At 31.4% G+C, this 23,535-nt stretch overlaps 5 protein-coding genes across 11 annotated transcripts; 3 read left to right on the top strand and 2 right to left on the bottom strand.

Moving 5' to 3' along the window:
• Positions 1-720: 720 nt before the first annotated feature.
• On the bottom strand, positions 721-7,816 carry LOC100745944 (sister chromatid cohesion protein PDS5 homolog B). 5 transcript variants are annotated; one of them, XM_012387674.3, is made up of 17 exons: positions 7,521-7,816; positions 6,646-6,797; positions 6,355-6,549; positions 6,051-6,241; positions 5,759-5,966; positions 5,151-5,657; positions 4,778-5,076; positions 4,355-4,697; positions 4,178-4,282; positions 3,664-4,083; positions 3,219-3,581; positions 2,852-3,098; positions 2,501-2,748; positions 2,134-2,430; positions 1,671-1,706; positions 1,499-1,549; positions 721-1,440 (listed from the first exon to the last, which is right to left on the bottom strand). In XM_012387674.3, exons 2-17 carry the CDS (start codon positions 6,724-6,726, stop codon positions 1,384-1,386), a joined length of 3,648 nt encoding a protein of 1,215 aa, XP_012243097.1. In that variant the 5' UTR covers positions 6,727-6,797; positions 7,521-7,816; the 3' UTR covers positions 721-1,383. The 5 variants fall into 5 exon arrangements, with proteins under 5 accessions (XP_012243097.1, XP_003490946.1, XP_012243098.1 ...); XM_003490898.4 differs by having other exon boundaries at positions 2,867-3,098; positions 7,521-7,815; XM_012387675.3 differs by lacking the exon at positions 1,671-1,706 and having other exon boundaries at positions 7,521-7,815.
• Positions 7,817-8,310: 494 nt separating this feature from the next.
• LOC100746145 (40S ribosomal protein S20) lies at positions 8,311-9,150 on the top strand. The gene is made up of 3 exons (XM_003490899.4): positions 8,311-8,463; positions 8,646-8,751; positions 8,841-9,150. The coding sequence occupies exons 1-3, from the start codon at positions 8,461-8,463 to the stop codon at positions 9,095-9,097; spliced, it is 366 nt and encodes a 121-aa protein (XP_003490947.1). The 5' UTR covers positions 8,311-8,460; the 3' UTR covers positions 9,098-9,150.
• Positions 9,151-9,312: 162 nt separating this feature from the next.
• Positions 9,313-11,233, bottom strand: LOC100745825 (eukaryotic translation initiation factor 2 subunit 1). 3 transcript variants are annotated; one of them, XM_012387677.3, is made up of 6 exons: positions 11,078-11,233; positions 10,598-10,843; positions 10,278-10,509; positions 9,964-10,196; positions 9,774-9,889; positions 9,313-9,694 (listed from the first exon to the last, which is right to left on the bottom strand). In XM_012387677.3, exons 2-6 carry the CDS (start codon positions 10,833-10,835, stop codon positions 9,509-9,511), a joined length of 1,005 nt encoding a protein of 334 aa, XP_012243100.1. In that variant the 5' UTR covers positions 10,836-10,843; positions 11,078-11,233; the 3' UTR covers positions 9,313-9,508. The 3 variants fall into 3 exon arrangements, with proteins under 3 accessions (XP_012243100.1, XP_003490944.1, XP_024224614.1); XM_003490896.3 differs by having other exon boundaries at positions 11,044-11,232; XM_024368846.2 differs by having other exon boundaries at positions 11,031-11,231.
• Positions 11,234-11,410: 177 nt separating this feature from the next.
• Positions 11,411-15,860, top strand: LOC100747216 (ubiquitin carboxyl-terminal hydrolase 20). Its single transcript, XM_003490908.4, has 4 exons — positions 11,411-12,143; positions 12,272-14,029; positions 14,108-14,379; positions 14,457-15,860. Exons 1-4 carry the CDS (start codon positions 11,725-11,727, stop codon positions 14,756-14,758), a joined length of 2,751 nt encoding a protein of 916 aa, XP_003490956.1. The 5' UTR covers positions 11,411-11,724; the 3' UTR covers positions 14,759-15,860.
• A 925-nt stretch (positions 15,861-16,785) lies between these two features.
• Positions 16,786-22,271, top strand: LOC100745702 (vesicular inhibitory amino acid transporter). The gene is made up of 4 exons (XM_003490895.4): positions 16,786-17,165; positions 18,036-18,339; positions 18,478-18,610; positions 18,685-22,271. Exons 2-4 carry the CDS (start codon positions 18,053-18,055, stop codon positions 19,867-19,869), a joined length of 1,605 nt encoding a protein of 534 aa, XP_003490943.1. The 5' UTR covers positions 16,786-17,165; positions 18,036-18,052; the 3' UTR covers positions 19,870-22,271.
• The last annotated feature ends 1,264 nt before the right edge of the window (positions 22,272-23,535 follow it).

The raw sequence follows: 23,535 nt of genomic DNA, 5'->3' as shown, positions 1-23,535 counted from the left end.
AACCATTCAAAGTATGTATACAATTCCTCGAGATATCGGAATAATACATTTACTATATTGTTTGTACAAATATATGTTCTGGATACAAATTTGAATTAAAGTGATACGAAAGTAAGTTTATAATACATATACAATAATGACAGTGATGGAAGAATAACTGTCACATTCGATGATGATAAACTTCAATTGATTATTGAATTAGTGGTGCATTGTCGATACTTTTGTATAACAAAAATTTTTACGTTTATTTTTTATATTAATGCGCACTATCCGTTGAAAATATTTATATGTATACATTTATTAGATACTATTGAAGTATTTATAAGCACAGCTTGTCTGAAATAAATTAATAATTAGTGGCCGTGCGCTGACCAAATCTCATTTACATTAATTTTTGGGTTAAAATATAAACAGATAATTTTATAAGAAAATACATATTTTCTCAGGAAATAATGATTATCAAAATTGTCATTCTTTCAATAAAATAATTATAGCATTAAGGCAATAATCTTAATTATAATATAATATAATAATAATGATAATCAGATTAATAGAATCAAACAACTTTGGATCACAAAGCCAATTGACACACACCCTTTTGTTTAGTACATGATGTTCACAGAAATCCAACAACGTTATGTTGTTCTCTTCTGCGTGTAAAGATTTAATGAAGTGTATTATTTCGATGTATTTCATGTAATAAATGTGGTTTTCGATTACTTTTTTCTGAAAACTACAATTAAGTTTGATGATATCGTGTAAGGATTTTACTATTTGGAATAGTTTGTTACAAAAATTTTGTATACAATCTCATTAATCTATGAAGAAAAATGCACATGAAATAGTATATATAAACATTTGTATTCGTCAATGCAAAAGTGAACAATACAACAATTGTCAGATGTTTCACAAGAAAGAAAGGGAAATATTTTCGAAGACTTATGTAAAAAAGATGGTGGTTAAACAGTTATTAATTATACAAAGGATTGTATTTTTTATCAATGAATGTGCCATTGCTTTTTTTAACGTGTAGAGAAATTAGAACCAAACCAAGTTTATGTTTTTTTTTTTTTTACAATTGAAAGAAAAATATTTTCTATATGATCAGTTAGTAAATTTTTAATTTCCTTATGAATGCGATGCAACTTCATGAAGTTTCTTGACTTGTAAGCTTATATGTATCAATTATTTGACGTTAATGTATCATTATCTTAACATCTTACTGTCTAGACATACGCGAACGACAGGTTTATTAATTGTTGTACATAATCAAAATATTCTGTTTTCTAATTTGTAAAGTATTTTTAGATTCTTTAATTCTTATGATGATCACGGTCTTTCCCCTATTCCTAACATCCCTTTGAATACAGTTCATTCACTTAATTATTTATTTACTTTGTCTGATTCTCTTAATGCCCTCTTTGCTGGTGGTTCTTCAATCTGAAAAATCATATCTTTACTATATATCAAATTACAATCATAAATATGTTTTTCTTACTTCTTCCTCTAAACCAGGTAATTGAATTCTAGTTTCCGATGCTTCCGCTGGCTGTAAGTAAATATAATATATTAAATATAATACATATACTTTATATTTTTGAAATATGAAGTATAATATACTGCAAAAGAGAAATAGATGTTGAATATAAATGTATTAAAAATAATTTTACCTGCGCATCAATACATTCCACTTCTCCAATTTGCAGCTTGAAATTACATATACTCATAGACTTTTTAAGACTATTATTTAGATATATATATATCGTTCATATAAAAATTACAAACGTAATGTATATGTCGGAGATGAAAGGACAACGGGACCTTTCTTTAGAATGTTCGGAAAAACCCAATACCCCAATCCAGATGTTTACGACAACGACATTTAAAAAATAAGCGAAGAAATAGTTATGCGGTCACTTAAGGTTTATGACGATGGGTTTGGGCTCGAGGTGACATAATGAGTCACCGAACTGCCCTTATATAGTCCTTTTCCCACTCCTCGGGTCAATCTCTGTTTTTTAGGAGAACTCATTATGTCACCCGATGTCTTTTCACCTCCGACATATATATAAGAATCTACTCTAAATCATACTGTGTCTAAAATTATCCTATACATTATTTTAGTTGTCTTACCCTTGCATCAGTTTCGTTCGGCCCAATGCCCACTTCCTTCTGTTGTTTGGACTTAGCCCTACGTTGTGGTCTTTCACTGACAGAATGTGTATTATGAAGAGAACCCTTTCCTTTAGGACTCGACATGTTTATCTGCATTTCAGCAGGTAAGTAATTCCTAGTGTTAGTCAATAATTCATCCGCTCGTTTGAAGTACATGGTGGGAATTCGTGTTTCACTTGGAAATTCTTTCATATCGAAATTTGTCGTTTTTGTATATATCACATTCATAGCCAAATCGCAAACAGCCCACAATTTCTGCAAGTACATAGTAAATATAAGCTTTTTATACCTGATTCATAAATAATAAATAATTTGTTATAATTACATAATTCATGTTATTATCCTCAGGTTTTAAAGCATCCTTATGACTCTTCATTCGTTCTATGAGATTTTTATAAAAACCATAACAATAATATTCATTTTTCGTTATAAGGGGTTCTAATATAAACCACAAACATTGTTGTATCACTTTCAACTGATTAACCATCAAATGACTTGTAAATTCAGGATCATGTGCAAGAATAGGGACTGCAAATACTAGCATATAATCAGGAAGAATGTGAGGCAGTTGACCTGTAATAACAATTGAATAAAATATTTTATATTTATCTTTTTCTAATAATACGTGTTTAATAATAAAAGAATAATATTAAACAATATTTCGATAATGCCTTACTATTTAGTTTCTTACCCATGGCCCGTTCCACTGTACCCAATGACAATGTCTTAACATAATCTCTCCTTTTATTTATATCAGTTTGCATATAAGTTTTTAAAACACATTTTAATCTTTTGTCTTGTTCTTTACCAGCAAGTGCATAATAACCCATAAAGTCTAGTGGCAAACACTTATTTGGAATTCCTCTTCCAAGTCCTTTATGTAATTTGCTACCAAAAGCTTCCCTCACTTGTGGAACTTCATCCTATGAAAAAAATACATTTTCACAATATTTTTAATCAATTTTCTTTCTCTATTTACATACAAATATGCAAAATTTATTTTTAAGAAATAAATCAATAAATCATAGTTTGGAGAAACGTACCACCATGAGCTGAGATAAATTATAGAATTGTTCTGCTGTAAACTGATCACCTACGCCTTTTTGTTCGCAAATCTTCAACATTGAACAACCAGCTTGTAAGCGCAACCAACTCATTTCTGCTTTACTTAAACGACCCTGCTGCAAAAGATCTCCTTTGTTTACTACAAATGCATTCAGCATTCTAAACGTTTTTTGTGCAGAGAGCACATCAGTCTTCAATCCTAGTAACCAGCGTGCCATGCACTTCAATCCTTCTAATCTACAACGTGTTTCTTCAGGTAATTGATCTTCCCTGCACCAGTCTCCTTCAATGGTATCAGCAGTTTGTTCACTGCTTTCTTTCACTAATAACTCCTTGACTATCTATAAATTCAGCACACTTAATCTGAACTAAATCACATTATCATAAGTTTGAAATAATAATATAATATTTAGCAGAACTTACCTTCCTAGACACCATATTTTTTATTTGTACTTGATACTTTTCTGGTAAATTATAAGCTATGTGACCTAATGTAACTATAGATGTTCGATAATATTCTGAAGTTGGTGTAAGACTATTTTTAATTCTTTCAATAATTTCAGGGAAAATAGTATCATGAATATTGGTCATATTAACAAATAAACACCTGACAGCTTGTTTTGCTTGTTTTGGTGTTCCTGTTTCTGCGAAATTTTTACATATTGGAACCATAAGGTTCATAATATCCGGTGCAACATCACATAAAGGTTTATATTTCCCTAAAAATGTGAAAATCGAAAGAACCAACGGTGCCACCATTTCATCTTCCAATTCCAAAAGATGAACAAGTTGCATCAAAATATCATTATGAAGAAAATGTGGACCAAATACAAATGAAAGCATCTAGAAGAAAAACATTTTATATACATATAAAAATGAATTAGTAACATAAAAAGCGAAGATCATATGTCTTTGTACAATAAAATTATAGACTTACCACAAGTAACCTTAAACCCTTTTCACCTGCATTGTTCGGATTAAGTCCAACTTCTTCTATTACATTGCCACCTTTTAAACAATCTAATACATATCCAATTAAGACCTGTTAAAACATAATTGATATAAAGATATGAATATAAAGACATGCAAAAATATAGCCACATGCATTACTTACCCTAATTGCTTCTTCATCAATCATTACAGAACTGACTCTTTCCAATAGCATTTTTATTGTGTTGTAATACAAATTCGTCATGACAGGTTGACCCAATTTTTTAAGAACCATACTTATTGTATCTGCACACTCTTTACAAGAAACGTTTGGTTGAACTATTGTTTCCATTCCTTGTAATAAAGCCGAATCTTTTCTCATGTGAGCACTGAACTTCTGTATAAATTCTTGAACTTTCATAGGATCTGGTAGAAAGCGAGATATCTGATGAATCTTAGCTACAAGTTCAACCATGGCGTCTGGCTTTTTTACAATTTCTAACCATTCAACCACTGCTCTTCGTACACTGAAATATAAAATTTTATATAAAAGTACAAAATGAATATATATAAGATAATAATAAAAAAAAATTAAGAGTGTACTTACGCAAGCTGATGCTTTTGTAATTCTACAAATGCTTTAGATGCATGATCATCAATTGTACCTAATAAATGATACAACTTTTTCATTCTTTCACCAGCTGGTAGTTGGTAAGGTACTAAACAAGTGTTTAGTAATCTTTCTACTAGTAATCTATCTTCCATTCCTGCCATGTAATAACCATGTAATATTTTATCTTTTATCCAAGTAACAGCCTTTTTCGTAGCTTGTGGTACATCTGCATCATTCAAATGTTTTTTATATATCATTGCTAATCCTGCCATTGCTTCTTTCCTGATTTTAAACTGAAAATTGAAACAAATATTAATATTTCTTTCATACTCATAGTTTACATATTTTCATGTAAAAAATAACATACCTTTTTATCTAATGTTCTTTCTTTAACAAATTCTAACAAATCTTCACTGTCTGACACCACTTCGAAATCCCTTCTAGCAGTGGTCACTATAGCCATCACAACTTCATATCGTACACTTTCATCTGCATCATGTTGTCTTAACTTTAACGTATCAGTAATATCCTTTCTCAGTTCAGGATGGTTTAATAAAAAATGCATTGAATACTGCACACATTTGATACGAATTGATACACTGATGTCATTAAATCTTCCTAAAAATGCACGCCACAATTGTGTGTGTTGCACAGCTAACTGAGATCCTTTCTCAGAAAACATTCTTGCTAATAATGCTACAGCACCCAATCTTTCAGATTCAGAGGAAGATTTTAGTTTACATTCTAATTGTGGTAGGACGGACAGCAAGACGCTTGGACATATGTGATTTAACTCATAAATTAAATCATACACTTTCTTGCAAATTTGTAAGCTCTTCTCCTCTTTGCCCAAGATCAGTACATGGTTAAAGAACTATGAATTTTAAAATATAAAAAGGTTTGGTATTATTAACTTTTACCTTCCTATGTTATAGATTTACAAACAAAAAAAAGTGTTTCTTTTATTCTACTCACTGCTTGAATGTATGGTTCTAATGTATCACTACATTTGATCACCAATTCCTTTGCAAGTAAATATGCATTCTTCTTTTGTGTTTTGTTTGGTTCTACAATGTTCATAAGTATGATATCTAGAAGTTCATTGCTAACAATGTCAGATTCTGTAATAAGTGGACATAATACATCTAACATAAAGCTTTTGACTTTCCCAGAATGTTCATCGCTGAAATCATTAGAATTACAAGCAATTAATTAACTATTCATATATATATTGTATTTATGTACTGTATAATCATGTTAAACATACTTTACTATCCTAAACATAAGAGAAAAAAGTGCGCAAAAGATTTCTTGGCAGTCCTCTAATTCAAAACACATATTAAATGATTTCACATATGCTAAATTTTCCAAAAGATAAAAATATCTTTTAAAAGCGGGATCTTTTGGATCTTTTAGTCCAGCTAGTTGTTTAATCAGAAACAAGAATATTGTTTTAACCTATAACAGATAAGGGTATTAATTTATTATTAAATCCTTAAATTTCCAAAAAGAATTAGAAACATTTATATAAAATATTCTATGAAATGTTATAATTAATTAACTTATATTACCTGCTCTGCATCTTTATATGGAGCTTCCGGAGCATAAACCCTCAAAACATCAGCAATACAACATGCAATCAAAAGTTGTACATCTTTACTCTGATGCATTAAAAAATGTTCTTCTGCCAAATGCAATGCAAGTGGTATATATTGTTGATACATCCCTTCATCTTGACCCATTGCTTGTAATGTATGAGCTAATGTCTATTTGATAAATTTTGATATCAGTTATCTTTAATTGTTTTATCTACTGTCTCTTTTATATTTTATATAAGATATAAATCATTTTATCAGATATACCTTTAATCTTCTAATAAGTTCATCTGGACCCAGATCTTCTGTGACAGATCTGCACCCTTGCGGGTAAACTATTTCCGACATGTTTACTAAATGATTTAACCAAATATGAGAAACTTTATATCCTTAAAATAATCTAGAACACCGTCCAAATTCTGAAATATTATATGTCTCATTAGTTATTGTTCTGCCTTAAAATGTTATTTTTAATGATTTAAGTAATAAAGTCATTTTATTAAAATAAAACAATGTTTGTTACAACTATACAATGCAACTCTTCCAACTTCACATATATTTTGATATTTTATAATATAATTTATAATTCAATGTACATAATGATATATTGTAATAATTTACAATATAATAATGATTTTTGTATAATGCTTAATCAATTATATAACTGAATAAGAAAATATAAAGTGTATAGTGTTAAAATGATAAAAATAAACATAAAATCAACAAATTAAAAGAAATTACATGAGTTAAAAATAAAAATAAACATGAATATTTATGTTATTATCAAACTAGTAGCTTTTATCCTCACATGCCATTATAGTTTTGATATCAACACAAATAGTAAGTAGAAGCTTCTACATACGTACAACAAATACAAATCATATAGCAAAAGTATGACTTAAATAAATTAATAAAAAGATAATATAACATGCTAATATATGTTTACTTGTATAAAATATAATACTAGTACTTTAAAACAAATTATAATGGAGCATCATAGGTTATGTCTATGATTTGTGCATAAATATAAGAAAACAATGTAAACAGTAATACTATTTAGCACACTTATAAAGCTAAAGAATTTCAAAATACATTGTTATACAAAAGATGTTGGATATTACATCCATTAGAGAATGTATTACCTCAAGATATGCATAGGCACCACAAGGCCTGTGACACTCAAAATATCAATAAAGCAAATATATGTGATGGATACACGGCACTATTTTAGTTTTTGGAGTTCACACACTTTCACGTTGTAATTATTACTAAGTGCGAATATATCGCGTTCGACGTAACTTCCTGAATTTTTTGTAAATATCTGGCATGGTAAAACAATCAAAATGTCAGCAAAAGTGTAGCGAAATCGTTTTCGTAAACGGTTAAGCGTGTCAAAGGACGCGACAGCGCATTCGATCACTTGAAGTCATCCACATTTAACTTTATTGGAGAATACTTCAGATTCAAGTAGTTAAACAACACTAACATAAAAGTACTGAAGGGAATGTAACAGTAATGCTATTGGTTAGAATATACGAAAAAACATACTGCACCAATAATGTAATGTTCTGTTATGTACATCTGGACGAAGTAGTCATAAAGAATTCTAATGAAAACAACATTTAAGCATATGCAATTAGCGGTAGAATTTAGAACAAATAATATGTACAGCTAAAAGTTTGTAATTAACCAGATAATACATATCATAAAAATAAAAATACAGATTAAATTTTTTAAACATATAATTTATTAATAATTTAATTGTATAAATGATTATAACGAATAAGATTAATTTTTGGAATTAATTATGAAAATTGTCTTTGATTTTGTAAATATAAATTAATATAAAATTTATTAGTATGTAATATTATTTATGTATAAAGTGAATTTCATTAAAAAAATGTATTTACTAATGCATTTTCACTAGAAATTATTAGAATATTTGAATCAAACCTAACCGGAAATCGTGGTGTTTCCTATCTCTTTCAGTTTAGCACATGCAACGTGTGCCTGCATTGGTTCAGCGCTGATCAGTTTGTTTAAAAAGAAATTGATCATCTCGACCAGGAAAGCAATTAAACAATGGTGTGTGATTATGTTGTTAATTTTCACTGAAAATAAGATTTTCAATTAAATTGGTTTAACGAATTATAAGTCTTTTTATATAAGTTCTATTTGTTAGGTTAATTGTATGCCCAAACACGCGGTTTACAGCTGTATGTTTTCATTTAATAATATTAATTGTGGTTTATTCAATAATATTTTAGGCAAGTACAAAAGTTGACAACCCTGAAAAACCAGGACAAGAAGTAACTCCTATTCACAGAATTAGGATTACACTAACTTCACGAAATGTACGCTCTCTCGAAAAAGGTAAATTGTTTTTTGTATGTGTTATCTTTATACAATATTATTTTATATTATTATTGCATATATTTTCTTAATTGTACATGTTGTTTTAGTGTGCTCGGAATTGATAAATGGAGCAAATAAACAAAAACTTAAGGTGAAGGGTCCAGTTCGTATGCCCACGAAAATCTTAAGGATAACCACACGTAAAACACCGTGTGGTGAAGGATCAAAAACGTGGGATCGTTTTCAGATGCGCATTCACAAGAGAGTTATTGACTTGTATTCACCATCAGAAATTGTAAAGCAAATTACAAGCATTTCCATTGAACCTGGTGTTGAAGTGGAAGTCACGATTGCAAATGAATAAGCAATTTAAATGAAACTGTATAAAGTTTTAATAAAAGTATAAAAATACAAATATCTGTGTAAAATTTGTATTCTAATAAGATCAAATACATAAGTATTTTGCAATTGACATATATCATAAACATGTAAAAGATTAAAGGATTAGAATTTAAATTTATTAAGTAAAAAATTGGAAATATATTGCCAATATGAAAAAAGATAATTTTTCTATTAGTAATTTAGACATTATTGATCTGTTTATTTCATGAAGTTCATAAAAAATTATTTATAAATTATAATACATTGATTTTTGTGTACATATTTGAAATATTCTGCATAATGTCCAACAAGGCAGTACTTATAAAAGTACAATTGTAATTTAGAAACAACTGTTAGTTAATGAAACGTGATAATTTGTTAATTTATTCTATGTTTATTCTTCTTCTTGAGAATCGTTTTCGGGTTTTTTATCTTCCTCTGCACCTTCACCACCACTAAATCCATCCATTCCTTCCACTTCTTCTTCATCATCATCACCAGCAACCTCAGCATTTTCAAGTTCAGCTCGTTCCATTTGTCTTGCTAATTCTGCTTCATCAGTTGCAGTAACAACTTTTGGCTATAAATTAAAAAATTATTGTCATATACATAAAAGGTTCGAATATGTATAAGTTTCTAACAATAATGACAAAACATACAGCCATTTGAACATTAAATACACCTCCCAATGATGTTATTTTATTTTGTATAGCGTCAATGGCATCATTTAATGCCTTTAAACCATCTTGTTTTTCTGGTGTAGATGTTGTTATAACTAAAATAAAATAAAATTTTTAAGTTTTTATCCACAGATGAAGATTATGCAAAAACATAAAAGTAGAGACATACCATACAGTGGTGGTGCAATTAAGTTAATTTTAATTGGAAGTTCATCAATGGAAAGAGCTAAACCAGCTTTTAAAGCAGCTTTCACTGCATCAATTCCTTCATAACCGTAACAAGCTACTTCTACATCTGCCCTAATTTTTACTGCTTGAGAAGTTAATTTTCGTTTAATATTATTTAATAATACTTCTTTTGTATGTTCATCAAGTCCACACTCTGCTAAAATAGATGGATCCCTAAAGTGACAATGTTTTATCAATCATTACTATACAAAACTAACAATATTTCATTTCACATGTTTTATTCCTTGTACTCACAAAACTGATTGCTTAAAAAAATCATATGCAGAAGCTTTTTGTTTCTTATATTTTTCTTCAAAATGCCATGCAGTTTTTTGATATAATTCCTCTAGCTGATCGTCACTATCATAATGTAATAATTCTGCAACATGTCTTAATATTGAGTTTACAGCCTTTGCTTTTGCATATCTCTCTGTGCATTTTTCTACATCTTCAGCTGATACACGACGTTTACTAAGATCAATATAACCTATATTGAATCATTTAATGAACTATTAGGTGAAATGATTAAAATAATTTTAGGATTATTTCATGCATAAAGCTTTTATATACTTTACCTTTTTCTTTGTCAACCCTAATAACAACAACTGGTTCAGTTTTTCCTACTCTAATAAGTTTATTAATAGATCTAATACGTCTTCTAGACAATTCAGAAAGGAGGATCATACCCTCAATATTATTATATTCTAATAAATGTACATATGCTCCCATTTCAGCTATGCTACGTACATTCACCATGACTACATCTTCCACTTCAGGATACTTTTCTTTATAAAATCGACACGACAACACCATTTTTCCTACTATAAAAGGAAAAATATTACGATTTGTTTTAATCAAAATAAAAACGAAATTCATTTTTTTTCAGTGATAAATATCTCTCTTTGCGTCAAATAACATTTAAGTCTATCAAATATTTTAGTAAATAAAAAACAGAAGGTTAGCATATAGGTTAATTTCAAGAATTTTACGAAATGTGTGATAATATACTTTTTATAGTTACCAGTATGAATATATTTGCACAAAAAATAACCAACCGTTTATCTATACTATCGAAATATGCTTAAAATGTTAAAAACTTATTGATGTGTATTAATAATCCATGTGCACTTTGCTCTCGATTTACAGTCAAGTTATTAAGAGAAATACACAGCGGTAGCCAACCTGAGGTTTGTTCACTGACAACATTTTGTCTAACAACGCGACATCTATCGCAATGGATTTAGATAAGTATTGTAATTAATATCACTATACATATAAATTATAAATTTTGGGGGCATAAATACATATTAGAAATAAAAAGTTATAATAATTATTATGCGAATGTTAATTATTCAACATAAATTTAATATGAATCACGAAAACATGACAATGTGTTTATTCTAAATGGTTTCAATTCGATTATCGATTGTAACATGCACACCAACCTGTATTCTTTCTGTTACATTGGCTATCTGATTATAATACCTAATTTTCTTAACACAACTATCTCCAATGACAATCGTTTTCGTGGATAATGTTCGATCACCAAGAACGACATGACCCAGTCAGGTTAGAAAATGATTATAATATTATTCGAGTCGCGTGTAAACCAAATTTTAGACGAATGTGAAAAACTAAAGTGTACACGCGATTTCGCGTCCTACGATCAATAATAATCGACAGGACGAATATCAAAATCCAAATGCCTCTGATTTCGAGGAATTGTCCTCATATCGCCAATCGTGGTGATCTCGCGTTTATTGAGATTGTTGTGTCGCAAAAGGAAAAGTTTAAAAAATGTAGTGAATGTGATACGGATGGACCTAACTTATGGTTATGCTTATTCCCTGATTGTCGTTGGGTCGGGTGTCCAGAAACACATTTGGATCATAGCATTGTACACAACCAAAAATTTCCTAATCATTGTGCTCATATGAATCTTTCCACAAATCGTATATGGTGTTACTCTTGTAAAAGAGAAGTTATAACTAGGCATGTACCATCACCACCAGTGTCACCTACTCAAGTAGATATAAAACCACAAAGTACCAAGTTTGCTGGTGATGCACCTATTAATATAGATTGTAAAACAGATGATCTTAATCGACTTATATTGGATAAGTAAGTATTTTATTTATTCTTCTTATATAGTTCTCATTTATACTATATTCTTAAAAAAATAAATACTGAAAACTTTTGAGGCATACGTATTTACCAAATAAATATATTTTCTTTTTTATAAACAATAGGTTTTATGGTGAGCTTATAAATAGAGTGAATTATGAGAAAGATGGATTATTTAATGAAAAATCTGGTGATTCACCAGATAGTACAGACTCGGATGAAAGCAAAGACTTTTCTGGAAAACCAAGAGGTCTTGTTGGTCTTCAAAACATTGGTAATACATGTTACATGAATGCAGCACTTCAAGCTTTATCAAATGTACCACCTTTGACACAGTTCTTTTTGGATTGTGGTCATATGGTTAGCTATATGTCCAAAGATAGAAAACCTGGTTTAAGCTTAAGCTATTTAAACCTTATTCGAGATATGTGGAATAAGAAAACCAGAGGATATGTTGTACCACATGGAATATTATCTGGTATTCGAACAGTCCATCCAATGTTTAGAGGATATCATCAACATGATACTCAAGAATTTTTGAGATGTTTTATGGATCAGTTACATGAAGAATTAAAAGAACATATTGAAGATGATCGCGACAATGTGTTGAGATTAAAGGGACTAGGAGAACAGTCTTCAGATGAAGATGAAACTGAAATTGATGGCAATGGTTCTAGCCAATCAGATGCCGAATATGAAACTTGTGATTCTGGAGTAAGTGAACAAAGTTCTCTTAGTGATGAAGGTGAACGTGGTACAAAAAGAAGATATTCTAGAGTATCTCAATCAGAAAAACTAAGAAGCAAATTCACGAATAGAAATATCAAAAAGTCAACTGTAGAAAGTCAACCATTTTCTCAGCAACAAAGATCAACACAAAATTCACCTGTGAAATACAGGACTAAGAAACAAATGAAAACACGAAGTATCATTAGTGATATATTTGATGGAAAACTTTTAAGTAGCGTACAATGTTTAACTTGTGATAGAATTTCAACAAGAGTAGAAACTTTTCAAGATTTGTCATTACCCATTCCAAGTAGAGATCATATTGATATGTTACATCAAGGACCTTTAACTCCGCAAAAGGCAGGACCATGTTCAGATGTTGTGTATGTAACTAATCAGTCTGGTTGGCTCTCATGGTTCTTACAATGGATGCGTTCTTGGTTTTGGGGGCCAGTCGTTAGTCTTCATGACTGTCTTTCTGCATTTTTTAGTGCAGATGAACTTAAAGGAGATAATATGTACAGTTGTGAAAAGTGTAACAAACTGCGAAATGGAATTAAATTTTCAAAAGTTTTAGAACTACCTGAGATACTATGTGTCCATTTAAAAAGGTTTCGTCATGAATTAATGTTTAGTTCAAAAATAGCAAATTATGTTTCATTTCCATTAGAAGGATTAGATATGCGACCATATTTGCATAAAGAGTGTGTATCCAAAGTAACCATGTATGATTTAATATCAGTTATTTGTCATCATGGTACAGCTGGTGGTGGTCATTATACTTGTTATGCATTAAATCCTATTGTGAATAAATGGTTTGAATTTGATGATCAATGTGTCACAGAAGTCTCGCCAGAAACTGTAAAGCATTGTGAGGCTTATGTGTTATTTTATAAAAAGTGGTCACCAGAAATGTTGCAGTTACGCGACAAAACAATGGAATTGATGGAAATTTCTTCCAGAGAATTGTCTGATCTGAACTTTTTTGTATCGCGGCAATGGATAAATCGTTTTAATACATTTTCGGAACCAGGACCTATAGATAATTCTGATTTTCTTTGTCCACATGGTGGTGTTAATCCTGTTAGAGCACAATTTGTAGATAAACTTAGCATGCCTATTCCACAAGCAGTTTGGGAATATTTATATAATACGTAAGTATTACATAAATTATGTTTCAAAATTATTCCTTTAATTTAGAACTTAAATTATTGACTAAAATAATGTTTCAGATTTGGAGGGGGTCCAGCGTGTACACATTTATATGAATGTCCAAGTTGTGAAGAGAAATATGAATCATTACAAAAAAGGAGACAGTATGAGATGGAGGTATTTCAACAGCTAAACCATAACACTGACAATCCTACTGCCATATATGGATTGGCTATGGCTTGGTTACGTCAATGGCAAAGTTTTGTACGGGGTAAAGAGACTCAACCACCAGGACCAATTGATAACAATTCTATTATAATAAATAAGAATGGTCAGAATATCCTCAAAGTTGGTAAGTTTCAAATTATAGTATGTTAAAGTCTTTGTAATAAGTTTATATGTGTATCTTAATATAAAACTTATATATAGGTTCAGATTATGGACAAATACCAGAAGAACTCTGGCAATTCTTCTTAACTACATATGGTGGAGGACCAGAATTAATGTTGCATTCATGTCAAAGACCAGTTTCTGCTCAGTCTAATATATCATTACATTCCACTTCAAATTCAAATCTAGATCAGAATTTTAAATCCAGTCGTACAGAAGTTAAATCTAATAAACTCTGTATGACTAGGAGTTCTGAAACAATTTCACAACCAGATAGTGCTATTGAAAGTTTAACTTCAGATAGTGACTCACAAAAGACACAAAGGGATGTTAATGAGTAAATTAATTACTTCAACATATAAAATATAAATTAATACTTCCACATGGACATTAAAGTTATAATTGATATCCTCATATAAAAGAATTAATTTCTAACTGTCATATCGTATAACATAGTTATGTTATAGATTATTGTTGGATCTGTAAAACAAAAGTACCTTCGATAAAACTACTTGCTACACAGTACTTCTTATACAATATTTGAACATTGTGAAACATTATATAAAAATTTTAAGAAATGTCTGTATATCTCATGGCGTTTGCTTGTGTGTCTCTTGTTTGTCACTATGTGCAATTTAATGTAAATTTGTGGGTATTAAGTGTATTTGGTGGGCAATTAGTTAGTACAAAATTTGGTATCTACGACTGTATTATTTAAAGACAAATATTTAGCTGTATTCTTAGACTAAGCTGGTGACATATTATTAGTCCTCCAACTTTGATGTTAAATTTAACATTTTTCCTCTTTGTACATTTACTATAATATCTGTGTGTCATTCCTGCATATACAAAATGCCCAAAATTACATATTTTCTGGTTTATATGCATTCATTTAAAAAATGTATACACTATATACATATAAGTGGAAGACTGAAAAATAAATCGATTTAATTTAGCAGAAATTTTTAGTTAACCCTGGTAAAATATACCAAGAGTAATATATAAAACCACAACAGAATGATAGTAACAGAAGCTTCGTACTGTAGAAAATTAATAGAAAATGTCAAATTTCTGCTGTAGTCACACACACACACACACACACAACACACAAACACAAACACACTCTTCTACTGCAGTTTAAGTTATAAATTCATTGATATGTATATCTTTAGAGTAGAAGTTAGAAGCATTTTTTGTTGTGATCTCACGGCCTTATATTGTTACCAGAGTTATTAAATTCAATAATTAGCGGTTATTTTGTATACAATATATTATAGTAAAGTATTCATATTATATGCGTGAATCGCTTGTTTGGATGTTAATGTTATAATTTGAATTACAAAACGCAGGGACACAAATGATTGTAAAGTTAATATCAATTATCAATTATCATTACGAAAAGTAACATATCTAAGATGAATAATAAACAAGTTGATTTCTTTATTTATTAAAAATTATTGGTTTTTTCCTCATATAATACCTTTAATATTGTATCATAGTAAATAATAAAATAACATCTTATTATATACATTTATATACAAAATAATAAAATTATTGTTATTTTCAAATGTTATCTACATTACAAAATGTTTTTTAGTAAATAATTAACGCTATGTAAATAATTACGCTATGCTGTCATCTTTAATATTTATAATATATATTAATATTTCACTTTAAAGTAGGATATTATGATTAAAATTATCATTATTATTAATATATGTAACATAACTCTCTTTGGGAAAATTCGGAAGATCCATATGTCCGTTGCTCTCATTGTTCATTAGTACTTACAAGTATTTAGAAAATGTATAATGTGAAATATGAAATATGATATTGTATTGGATGTTGTTTTTGACAATGCATAGCTTTCACAAAAAATATTCATTATTAAAAAAATGATACTAACGGTCAAAGAAGAAATCGGCAGGTACGCAGAAAAATACAAGGAAAGGCTAATAAAATAAAAACAGATTAAGGATCATTAATTGTTTACACATTTAATAAATATTTAAAAAATAAAAACAGCTTAATCTTTAAAATTCAAGCCTAATTAAAAAAGCGCTCGTTTAAATCGCGACCTCCTCTTACAAATTTCAATACCAGTCTCGTCTTGTCAAGTGACCTTTTAAGATATCAACAGGAAATACATCTTTTCTAATATGAGGAGCTCCTAATAGCAATAAAGCGACATTAGGTGCCTCAAGAAACACCTAATCGACTCAAATATTACAATACTAGATAAGATACGCATAGTGAGTCAGTCTTTGCAATCATTCTCTTTTAATTCGTTTCAAGTGGGGAGACGTGACTTTTAAATACAGTACTGACATGTCGAGAGATGTCTCATGGACCACATCGATCGAGGCTTGCGCGTTCGAGGGATGCTGGCCATATTCTTCGGATCTCCCAACCCCTGATACGCCATCCCCGTAGTCTATGTCGCGATTAAGGGCTCGCGATTAGGGACTCGACGATCGCGGTAGACCGTAGACGACCATGCGGTGTCGTAGCCCACGTAGTTAGACGGTTTCGACCCTTTATTTTCAAGTATTTCCGTTCTTCGGACTTGCTGCTGCTGGACCCTTTTTTAATTCAAGCCTTTCGTTACGCCTGGCAAGGAAATTGGAAAAATAAAAAAAAAAGAACGGGACGAGACTCGCGCTGGAGGAAGTTGCGTCTGTCGTCGCACTGTTCAAACGCCGCTAAGTTTCCCTGAATATTTGCGGGACTAATTTTATTCGTCATTCGGTAAGTGAAGCAAGAAATCGAGACTCCGGTCGATATTTAAGAGTACAAGAAATCAGGGGCAAACATTCATAGGAGAGACATCAGATACGTATATGAAAAGTTTGGAAGCGTACATGGAAAAACGATTAAATCGATTAAGAGCTTACGGAACACAATGAGAGATTGTCATTTAAACACGGGGTTCAATTACACGTGTACAAAGTATTTCCTCGTTAATCGAATGGAATTGTGTCGCTCTATATACTCAACCATTCTTCTCATTCAAGCGATTAAAATGACCTGTATATCGTGTGTTGCATCTGTTACTCTAATTATTTTTTATAAACTGGCAGAGTTGGTTGAGTTACTCTAAAAAGAATCATTAAAAAATGCCCATAACTAATGCAAATGTCTTATTAAATTTTTTGAATACTAAAGTAATTGAATATTATAGAATTTCATTGCTCATTTCTATCCCTCATTTTATTATTTATTGCAAGATATGAACATTTATATATTTATATTACATTGATATTTCTCTATATTGAAATTTTACCAATTTTCGTAGAACATATGTATAATTCGTATAAATTGAAAGGATTCTCTAAGTATATCTGATATATAATATATACTTAAAAACTGATAATACTAATTGCCGAGTTACACCGAACAACATTATTCATCCGCAACAGTTGACAGTCATATTATGTATGTTATATTACAAATGATATGATAATATTTGTTAATATACAATTTAAATTTTGTAAATATAATGCAAATAACTAGCAACAATCGAGTATGTTGCTTATTAAGATTTTCAAATGAGGAAATGCATGATTACTAACGTGGAAATTTTAACGAGGATTGTAAAAGCAGTTTGCCTACTTTCAGAAGCAACGAATTAAATAATGGCCAATTTTCGCGGATTCTACATACCATCCTTTGGGGCAACGATAAACGTTGCTTGGGAAACATTGAAAGCTAAATGGCCAGAGAATAGTCCGTGTATGGAACTTATTCGCGGTCCAGGTCCAGGTCAACGACAAACTCCAGGACAAAGTGGACATGCACAGTTCAAATCGTTGGACGAAGGTCATGATAACACGGAAATGATAACTATGAATGGAGATCAAGCATATCGGGAGCAGAATAATGTAGGCATCGCTGAGGACTCTTTCAGCTATCAACGAAACGGGTAAATGAACGTTTTCGCGTATGTATAGTAATAGATAAAAAGGACTATTATAAAGCTATTGTAAATTCGTTCTTCGGTATTCGATCGAAGAAAGATTCTTATGTAGAAAGAGCTCATACATGCGATTTAATTTCATAGGGACAAAATTAGAACAGGAAGTGTCAGTAGCGGTGAATTTAGCGAATACGACGAAGGTGGTGGCGAATTTGGTGGCTCAGGAGTAAAAATTAATGAATGGCAAGCAGCATGGAACGTTACAAATGCAATACAGGTATTGTTTATTCAACGACAGATTCTGGTATTTATACGATACCGCAAGATTAGATTTATTTATTCGATTTGCAGGGTATGTTCATCGTATCGTTGCCATTCGCCGTATTACGAGGTGGCTATTGGGCCATTGCTGCGATGATCGGTATAGCTCATATCTGTTGTTATACTGGCAAGATACTCGTTGAATGTTTATATGAATTGGATACCACGACTGGCCAACGCGTACGTGTACGGGATTCATATGTAGCCATTGCGAAAGAATGTTTCGGACCAACGTGGGGTGCTAGAGCGGTGAATATCGCTCAGATCATCGAATTACTTATGACTTGTATTTTATACGTGGTCGTCTGTGGTGATCTGATGATAGGCACGTTCCCCGAAGGTGCAATCGATACTAGGAGTTGGATGATGTTGATCGGGATATTTTTACTACCTCTCGGTTTTCTCAAATCTCTACAGCATGTCTCAGTCCTTAGTTTTTGGTGCACGATGTCTCACTTGTTCATAAACGCTATCATCGTCGGCTACTGTCTTTTAGAAATCGGTGATTGGGGTTGGTCCAAAGTAAAATGGATGCCCGATTTAAAGAATTTTCCAATCTCTCTTGGTGTGATCGTATTCAGCTATACCTCGCAGATATTTTTACCTACGTTGGAGGGCAATCTGATCGATCGATCCAAGTTCGATTGGATGCTAAACTGGAGCCACATCGCGGCCGCCGCGTTCAAATCGCTCTTTGGTTGGATCTGTTTTTTAACTTTCCAGAATGACACACAGCAGGTGATCACGAATAATTTACACTCGCCCAGTTTTAAGGGTCTGGTAAATTTTTGCCTGGTCATAAAAGCCGCACTCTCCTATCCTTTGCCGTATTACGCTGCCTGCGAACTTCTCGAGAGAGCGTTCTTTAGAGGCAGACCCAAAACGATCTTCCCAACCATATGGACTGTAGATCGCGAATTGAAAGTCTGGGGTCTGGCGTGGCGAGTTGGTGTGATCGTTTTCACCATTCTTATGGCGATCTTCATTCCCCACTTCAGTATTCTTATGGGGTTCATAGGCTCCTTTACCGGAACAATGTTATCATTTATATGGCCGTGTTATTTTCATTTAAAGCTAAAGAGAAACTCCATGGAATGGAGTGCAGTCGCGTACGATTGTTTCGTAATCTTTCTCGGTGTACTCTTCGGTGTAATCGGAGTATACGATTCAGGCTCTGCCTTGATTAATGCCTTTGAAATCGGTCTGCCGTTTTGAACAATCACACGTGTGATTAAGCTCCCTCGATCTCCGTTTGTTTCTCCAACGGAAATAGAAACATGTAAGACGAAGAAGTACGTGTAGATATACTGCTCAAGGGAATCAAATTTTATGACACATGTATCGAATATGCACTGTACGATAATATTCGTATCGCTTTTAACGACTGCAGTGCAATCCGCTTACGTATTCCCTTGAGAACATAACGGCGTCTATATTTTTGCTGGTTTCGAACGTTTTTTAACGTTAATCGTACGAAATAATAAAGAAAAAGATTCTAGTTGTGTGTCATCGACTAGGGAGATTCTATGAAAAAGAAAAATGTATATCTCTTCGATTGTTTGAATAGATATAACATACAGATTTGTTTAATCGAAAAGGTTCGAGACATTTTGAGATTGTATATTTATATTCAACCAGAACTCACACATATCTAGCAGATGATCTATTTAAGGCGAGAAAATCTAGTAGAGAAGAAAAAATGAATTTATTCGCGTATACATTTTGGCTTCGACATGTGTCCTATCATCTTCGTTTGGGTTTATGTCTTCCTTCTCCTTGACAAAAATCGTCGACATTCAGGGGCTTTCTAGGCAACATTTAGACTATTTAGAGTGCAGTAAACGTAACAATATATTGCTGATTGTAAGTGATCGATGTCTTCCACAATACGTTTACAAGCGAAACACACGGTGAATATTGTACGTACAAGTTAACTACTGTTACGCAGATTTCGGGATTTTATAATTACATTGCGGATCTTGTAATTTCTATCTACACGTTGACTACGCGCCGCGCCGAGGAGGCGTTGTTCGTTGTTAAATTTACAATTAGAGATATTTAGTCGGCGGAACGTGTAAAACCGAGAATAACAACGTTTCTCATTACGATTACTTCAGGATCTTAGCTGCCAACACGTTAACAACAAATTAGTCTATTCTAACGTCTCCTCGTCGTGCAAGCGAATGCAAATATGTAACCAGTTATGTACGGATGAGTACAATTAGTTATAATAATCCAATGTCTTCCGAGGCCTTTGCAGGCCGCATAGATCACACTTAATTTAAGCAATACGAATGTAGCTAATGCAGTAGTTCGGTGCTGCGAGATGTTCTTCAATTCAATTGTATCGTTAAATTCACTCAAATATTAGGTACTTAGCTTCCGAGATCTATACAATTATTACTGTTTGAGCTGCCTCTCCGAATGTCCGCCAGCAATTTTGTCCGAACGTTTCGCTAGTATTATAATTAGCTTCTTAATAAGTGTACCAGTTGATCCCTGAGGAAAAGGTTAATTTAGGGATTATCTAATTCACTTATATTCATCTAGAAGCCACATACAGCGATAATTGTTATATGCATCTTAGTGCAGTCTTAGTTTTTACTACGTGAAAATATTTTATGTTTCTCGACTTCATTCTTGGTTAATGTTATAACTACACTTGTTCGTAATGAATCTGTATGGTAATTGTTGGAAATATTGCGCGGTTATAATTAAGAGACTATAAGATACACATAAAGATTGGGCTTTTATTATTGAGTAGATGTTTTACGACCAAAGGAAACAGGTTGAATGAAATGAAAGGTAAAGCCGCCTACCGCTAATCGCACTTCCATATAATCATCACCTTAAAAGGAATAAAAGATATCAGAATAATATTAATATCATTATGACATGATCAGCTATCGTAAAAATAATATTAATGTTGTTATTTAGAAAGATTAACAATTCTACTCAGTATTCTGTAACTTGTTATTTTTTTAATCTAGATATCAAATCTAAGGGAAAAAGGGATAGGAGCATCTCGCAGTCACAATACGTTATTTAAATGAGATACGATAATATTCATGAAACGAGTCTTCCAATGATGTCTTCCAAGATGATAATAATAATTAATGTAATACGATCTATTGATCGAACGAAACCTTTGTCAATGATATTAAACGTTATATTGTGAGTTATAGAAGTTAAGCGTTAATTATTAAGGCTATGATCAAATTTAATGTATAAGTGAAATCATCTGCAAATTATTTCAACTAGTATTTTCCTTTCTTCAGGAATCGTTCCCTTCTTTACATCATCAACGTAGACAAATGGTAAAAAAAGTCAACGCAAGATTGATAAATTACATATGATATTGCCTTGTTATTTAAAAAAAGAGATATTGGTATCGTATATATATATAATGTATATGTATACATAGTATCGATCTTTTATTTTAAGAAGTATAACAAAGCTTTGATTATAATTGTCGACCAAAAAAAATAGACATTAAATAAAATTAGACAGAATGTCGTGCATGAAGATTACAATGATTACAAAAGGAAGTTTCTATTTCAAAGACTATAGTTAAAAAGAGGTTTGAATAATTATTATTCACCTTTGTGAGTACAATATTTTCAAAGAATAATACATACGTTATAAAGAATAATAAACAAAATTACACATGTTTCAATGTAATCGATGAATTTTTTTCCAACGGACCTTTAATTGATACAGTCCTTAAACAGACAATAGATATACATGTACTTATGATACAGTATTGTTTATCAATCTTACATATGCATTAATATTATTTGAATCTAGCTCGATTTATGGAACTCGATTCAAAATGATATAAAGATGTTGGATTGTAATGTACGAAATGTTCGTTTCTAAGTTGAAATAAAAGCGCTTCTTTTTGACAACATAATTTTATTAATAAACAGTATTCATCAATAACAATATATAATATTCATGTGCAGTATTTATTTTTATTTCCATGTTTTATACAGAATTCTTTTTAAGTACCATGACATTCAAAAATGTCAAGCTCCTTTTGTGTGACATTGAAATTCCCGTAACATTCTTTGCAAAACTTTAATCAACACTATGGAAACTAACAGTGCATGCATAAAAATATGTAATACATTTTTTATTCCCAGAGATTACGTTCGTGTATAAATTTGTAAATTTATAACGATCACAATATTTTATCAAGAAATAATAACCAAGATTTAAAAAGTATTCACATGTTTTGGCTCGATTCATAATTTATGTACCTACATATTCTACTAAAAAAAAAAATTCTTTTGTTTTATTCTACAATAAAATATATACATATGTATGCATCCGTATTTCATACGAAAAATAAACCATAAGCTTTTATGCGCTCAATAATTACGAAGTGATATTTAACGTGCCTTCATTTCATTGTAGCTGGTTGTTTAATCCAAAATCCCCATGTAGAAAACTGCTCTCCATTTTGTTCTTTATTTGAACCTCGAAATACTTTTATTTTTACACGTGGTACATCCCCTGGAAGAAAAGAAATCTAGTCCCAAAAAGTGAATTAATATGACCACTGGTGTTACGCCGGGCGACTTTCTGCCTGGCCCAGGTCACACACCGCGGGCCAGACGGACACCAGATGCCCCCTCTTCCGTACGGCGTACCCTCAATAGCCTTAAGCACCCGTCATAAACCCGAGTCACTTACAGTTAGGTAATTTTTCTGGCGTGACGCAGTGACATGGCTGTTTATTTACAATAAGTTAATACTTATTATAGATAGGTATAATTTATAAGTATTATAAGCAAGTGCATATGCTTAATTTGGATAACTAAATGAATCTAGCGTTTAGGTCTAGCGGGTAGTGCCTCTTCAGCCTGCGAATCTGAC

This window comes from Bombus impatiens, unplaced genomic scaffold, assembly GCF_000188095.3.
Source record: "Bombus impatiens unplaced genomic scaffold, BIMP_2.2 scf_0481, whole genome shotgun sequence".
Lineage (NCBI taxonomy): Eukaryota > Metazoa > Arthropoda > Insecta > Hymenoptera > Apidae > Bombus > Bombus impatiens.
Note: the sequence above shows the minus strand (reverse complement) of the source record. Positions and strands in the feature narration are given on the sequence as shown.

Bases quoted from the DNA above. Each gene is read 5' to 3' on its own strand.
- LOC100746145 (XM_003490899.4), top strand. The intron at 8,752-8,840 runs GTAAATTGTTTT...ATGTTGTTTTAG, and splicing joins TGTACGCTCTCTCGAAAAAG to TGTGCTCGGAATTGATAAAT.
- LOC100745825 (XM_012387677.3), bottom strand. From the start codon at position 10,835: ATGGTGTTGTCGTGTCGATTTTATAAAGAAAAGTATCCTGAAGTGGAA. The intron at 10,510-10,597 runs GTAAAGTATATA...GATTCAATATAG, and splicing joins TAGGGTTGACAAAGAAAAAG to GTTATATTGATCTTAGTAAA. The intron at 9,890-9,963 runs GTATGTCTCTAC...ATTTTATTTTAG, and splicing joins AATTGCACCACCACTGTATG to TTATAACAACATCTACACCA.
- LOC100747216 (XM_003490908.4), top strand. From the start codon at position 11,725: ATGCCTCTGATTTCGAGGAATTGTCCTCATATCGCCAATCGTGGTGAT. The intron at 12,144-12,271 runs GTAAGTATTTTA...TATAAACAATAG, and splicing joins AATCGACTTATATTGGATAA to GTTTTATGGTGAGCTTATAA. The intron at 14,030-14,107 runs GTAAGTATTACA...ATAATGTTTCAG, and splicing joins TGGGAATATTTATATAATAC to ATTTGGAGGGGGTCCAGCGT.
- LOC100745702 (XM_003490895.4), top strand. From the start codon at position 18,053: ATGGCCAATTTTCGCGGATTCTACATACCATCCTTTGGGGCAACGATA. The intron at 18,340-18,477 runs GTAAATGAACGT...TTAATTTCATAG, and splicing joins TTCAGCTATCAACGAAACGG to GGACAAAATTAGAACAGGAA. The intron at 18,611-18,684 runs GTATTGTTTATT...TTCGATTTGCAG, and splicing joins ACGTTACAAATGCAATACAG to GGTATGTTCATCGTATCGTT.
- LOC100745944 (XM_012387674.3), bottom strand. From the start codon at position 6,726: ATGTCGGAAATAGTTTACCCGCAAGGGTGCAGATCTGTCACAGAAGAT. The intron at 3,582-3,663 runs GTAAGTTCTGCT...CTGAATTTATAG, and splicing joins AAAATATGGTGTCTAGGAAG to ATAGTCAAGGAGTTATTAGT. The intron at 3,099-3,218 runs GTACGTTTCTCC...TTTTTTTCATAG, and splicing joins ATTTATCTCAGCTCATGGTG to GATGAAGTTCCACAAGTGAG.